This window comes from Rhagoletis zephyria, unplaced genomic scaffold (assembly GCF_001687245.7).
Source record: "Rhagoletis zephyria isolate East Lansing unplaced genomic scaffold, Rhagoletis_zephyria_1.1 Rzeph_scaffold_06775, whole genome shotgun sequence".
NCBI classification, from domain to species: Eukaryota; Metazoa; Arthropoda; class Insecta; order Diptera; family Tephritidae; genus Rhagoletis; species Rhagoletis zephyria.
In genome coordinates, this window is record NW_016163858.1 from 7,442 (window position 1) to 12,323 (window position 4,882).

Genomic DNA, 4,882 nt, shown 5'->3' on the forward strand with positions numbered 1-4,882 from the left:
TTTATGTATACATTTGTCTATATCTATCTCGATTCGTTTTGCCTTGTTACAAACAACCGTTATGTGAACAAAGTTATAATACCCTTGTGCACAAGTGCGCTCGGGTATAAAAATGCTGCGAACGCAACATAACACTAACACAAGGGCTAAAAGCTCTTCTGTGCCACCATATAGACATGGCGCGCGCCAACACAATCTCAGGTTCACGCATACAAATAACAACTGTGTTCAAAAAGAGCACACTCAGGCGCTCTGATGCCGACGCCGCTGCCACAAGCGACCGCATCGTAATAGCCTTTGTTATGCGCTGACAAATGCAAAGGCAGCGAAACAAACTGTTTAAATGGCGACGGTGCCTGCTGTACGACTAGCAAAACGTTTTTCAATTTGTGGCGAAAAAGACACACACTATACTCTAAGAGTACTTATGAGGAAGGACCTCAACTAAGCAAACAAGGAGAAATATTAAAAAAAGTTAAGAATATAAAAAAAAGTGAATTTTACAAAAACTAACTACAAAAAAAAATAAAGGAACATTTTCAAAGCAAAACAAAAATTTGTAAAAGCAAAAAAAGTACCGATGAAAAAGACACTGCAAAGGAACAAAAAGACAATGTGTGCTACTGACAAATACAAAGTGTTTGCGTAGCATTAAATTTACTTGAAAAAACAGCAATAAACCGAATTTATAAAAAAAGTGAAAATTATTATTTCAGCAGTTTGTATCAAAGTGCTGTTTAACTAAAAGCAAACAGAAAACATGTCTAAACAAAAAATGTGCTAAGAAAAAAATCAAACAAAGAAAATACAGAATTTTCTTGCTACGCAATATTTTCTACAAGTTCCCGTGCACCAAGGCTATAGCAGCGTATTTCCGCTTCCGCGTTTTCTCTGCCAGCCTGAATCACAAAAAGTGTTAAGAAAATTTTCTTAAATTCCATTTCTACAAATATTTATTTTATTTTAAACGAGAATAAAAGACAAAAAACTGCAAAATGTCTGTGCCAATGCTGTTGACTCTAACAAATCCTGCCGCCAACTTGGGCGTTGAGTTGGTTGAGACGCTGCTGGTGGATGATCATATCAAAAGTGTATGTATTGAAAAAGTTCTAATGAATTTTTCTTAAAATTTTCCTAGCTTGATTAAGTTTTTTGTTAATTGTTTTCTTATTAAACTTTATTTGATAAATAAAGTTCTTTAATGTTCACTAATTTTTTTTGTTAATTTGGTTTATAGAAGTTTATACAAAATTTATTTTATAAATTTTTTAGAGTATTTAATTCATAAAATTTAATAATTCATTTAATAAAATTTGTTATAAAACTTATTTCATGNTTAAACTTTATTTGATAAATAAAGTTCTTTAATGTTCACTAATTTTTTTTTGTTAATTTGGTTTATAGAAGTTTATACAAAATTTATTTTATAAATTTTTTAGAGTATTTAATTCATCAAATTTAATAATTCATTTAATAAAATTTGTTATAAAACTTATTTCATGTTTTTTTTCAATAAAACTTAGTTTGACAATTTTTATAAATTTTTTTAATATTTCATATTTTTTTTTTATAAAATTTGATAGTTTTTTAAAAAATTTCTAAGATTTTTCATAAAGCGTGGTAATTTTTCAATAAAATTTTGTATTTATTTTTAAAATTCGTAATTGTTTTATAAAACGTAAAATTTTTTTCATTTTATTTATTCACGTAAAAAAAATAAATTTTTTAACTAGTTCGGAAAAAATTTCTATATATATAATATTAATTATAATTTAATTTTTATTTNTGTATTTATTTTTAAAATTCGTAATTGTTTTATAAAACGTAAAATTTTTTTCATTTTAATTATTTTATTAAAAAAAAATTAAAATTTTTTAGCTAGTTCGGAAAAAATGTCTCTTCAATACATTTTTTTATATCTTTTTTAATTGGTTATAATTTAATTTTTTATTTTTTTATTTATGTCTTCTAATTTGATATATATACATATTTCNAATTGTTTTATAAAACGTAAAATTTTTTTCATTTTATTTATTCACGTAAAAAAAATAAATTTTTTAACTAGTTCGGAAAAAATTTCTATATATATAATATTAATTATAATTTAATTTTTATTTTTTTTTATTTATGTCTCCTAATTTGATATACATACATAGTTTTTTTTTTAGTTGACCGATTTTTTCTTGTTTTGAGTTTAAAAATATTTCACGAGTGAAATAGTCACCGAAAATTAAAAATATAAACCTCTTTCCGTTTGTATTTGCTTTGCAAATTGAAACCCTTTTGATAATATTTACTATTTTTCTTACACGGCGCAACCACGCTTACTCATCCCTATGCATCAGTTGTCCTTTCGCTTACTCATGCTACAACATCAGCTATCCTTCCTTTCCCATTGAAGAATTGNCTTTCCGTTTGTATTTGCTTTGCAAATTGAAACCCTTTTGATAATATTTATTATTTTTCTTACACGGCGCAACCACGCTTACTCATCCCTATGCATCAGTTGTCCTTTCGCTTACTCATCCTACAATTGCCAACTAGCGTAGTAAAAATCTCTCTAGCATATACATTCCTAATAACCAACGCTAGTCAGGTGAGCTCATTTTAATAGCGCTTGTGTCAGTCTGCAGCGATACTTCTTCTTTTCTGTCTGCTTCCTCAAACGTCAGCACCCAGCACTTAGCGCTCTGTTTGCTCTTTGCACTAAGCAACAAATAAAATAAAAACCCAAACGGCGCGAATTTGGTGCCAAAACGCCTACCAACTTGCAGGCAACACTGCAACAGTTTTGTGCTGGTATTTTTTTTTTGTGTCTGCGCGCTCTCTGCCTTCCATTGACGCTCTCTTCTAGGTCCATAGCAACTATTTCGCCGCGCTGGCAGCTGGTTTACTTGTGCGCCGCCCATTTTTGTTTTTCTCTCCTTTTTTCATGTTTTGTTTTTCGCTAATTATTGTGTGTTTTTGTGGCAACTGTACACTGTGAGATATTTTTGTGTGTATTGTGCTGGTACAAAGTACAGCTCATGCAATAAATAAATAAATATGTATAAATTTGAAATGATTTTAGTTCAGTTGAATTCAGTTGGCTAGCTGGCTGGCTGCCTGTCGACTTGTTGGATGTCAGTCTGGCTGGCTAATCATTCGGTTTTTATTCACACAGCTGTTTGTTGTTTTTAAATGAATTTTCTGCTTAAATGGTCGATAGACATTCAAGAATATTATTGATTGACGTCTCACGGAGTTTGCATAACATTGGAGATGATTTTTTTTTTAGCAAATCGAACAATCTGCGGATTATCAAATGGATTTGCATTAAATTGACGAATTTGTAAGCGTAAGCGTGATAACCTTTGGATCGCAAAAAAATGTGATGAAATGTCTGGAATTAAATTGTACTTAAATTCATATATTAGTAGAGTCGAAGCTACCCGAAATTTGCGACACTGGTTTCACTGGCGACACTGACGACGCAGGTAGAGTCGCAGATTTCTATACTGGTAACACTGTCCAACAGCGAACAGACCCTTCCAAATTTACTGGGTCGATTGATCTCAACATCCTAAAACTTGACTTCCTGCCTCTTCATGACATTTATTGAATATAGGATATCGAGTCTTCTTAAAGTGTTCTCTATAAAATTTATTTTTTATTGAGTTTACTTAATACATAATAATTTTCGTTTTGCCAAAATATAGATTTGATGACGGTAATAGGCAAGTACTCGCGACGACGGTGGACAATGAACTGTGCTCTATTCGAAAGCGGCAGTTGGGTCGGCCATATTTAGGCAGTGCGTTCGTTAAGTTCGGTCAGTAGGGTTGCCTATACTGAAGGACTTGTATCGGTGTTCGGTCGTCATACCGTGCTAGGACCCACATGAATAGCAGCAAGATAACCACTGATTAATAAAATTCTTTGAAAGTAATACTAATCGGCGTTGAACAAATTATCAGGTCTCCCTGAATAGAGTTTGAATTGATTTTAACGTAAAGATGTAGGTCGCGTGAAGTGTTTCTAAAACTACTGGATAAATTTGCACTAGAACGCTTCTTTACTGTGTGAATGATCCAGCCTTTATAGGAAAAACCTTCACTGAAATAACTTTGAGTATCGGCCAATGCTGAAAAAGTATTCTTGAAAGCACCAAGGTAGGACTATCTCTTCCGACACAGAAAACTCTATCCAACCCAGCTGACTGCTTTGGCGCTGGCATAAAAATCGCTAAGTTCTGGCTGTAGGAAACACTGTCTGTGCTGGCTAATTGTTTCAACCATACTTTACGCTTCAAAAGTTAAGGCTAGTTATTCCCAAGGCTATCCAAGGCAAGGTTTTGAAGACAAGCCGGTTTCGGCGTTAAGCCACTTTCAGTGACATTTGTCGTGCTCGACGTGAGTCGTTTCAAAATAGGTTTCCTTTGAAAATGCCTCTGTAATTTTTTCTTTTTTAAGAAAAAAGGTTTTTTAATATTTGGGTTCTAAATGGCATTGTAGTAAATCCTGCTTATAGCTTCTGAGAGAAAATGTTCGTTAGGATTATAGCAAAGGTAGTAACACCATCATCAGTCTCAGAACTCGAAGAAAATTCGTATTATGGCTTATAAGTAAATGCATCATACTCCAGAGGTTCTGCATAGATTTGCTGAAAGGAAGCTGCGAAGGAAGGAGAGAGATAGAAATGTCATTAACCTTTTATTTAACAGTCCTCAATACTTCTCTCTATAAAGGGCTAGAAAAAAACAACAACTAACTGACCCAGTTTAGGGAAAACACAATTCCTTAGTTTTTAGACAAAATTTACTCGCCATTTCATCCCCCGTGAAAGGAATCATTGTGTCATTTTGCTCGCGGCGCTCAAACAGTGGCAATGGCCGACAGAGCAA

At 32.5% G+C, this 4,882-nt stretch overlaps 1 protein-coding gene across 1 annotated transcript in view; it reads left to right on the forward strand.

Annotated features, from left to right (window-relative positions):
- The first annotated feature begins 129 nt into the window (after positions 1 to 129).
- The window catches only part of LOC108373524 (glycerophosphocholine phosphodiesterase GPCPD1), an 18,127-nt gene continuing 13,374 nt past the window's right edge, over positions 130 to 4,882 (forward strand). The window contains exon 1 of the mRNA XM_017629424.1: positions 130 to 1,091. Coding sequence (XP_017484913.1) covers positions 996 to 1,091 — 96 coding nt within the window. The 5' untranslated portion in view covers positions 130 to 995. The remainder of the gene's footprint in view (positions 1,092 to 4,882) is intronic.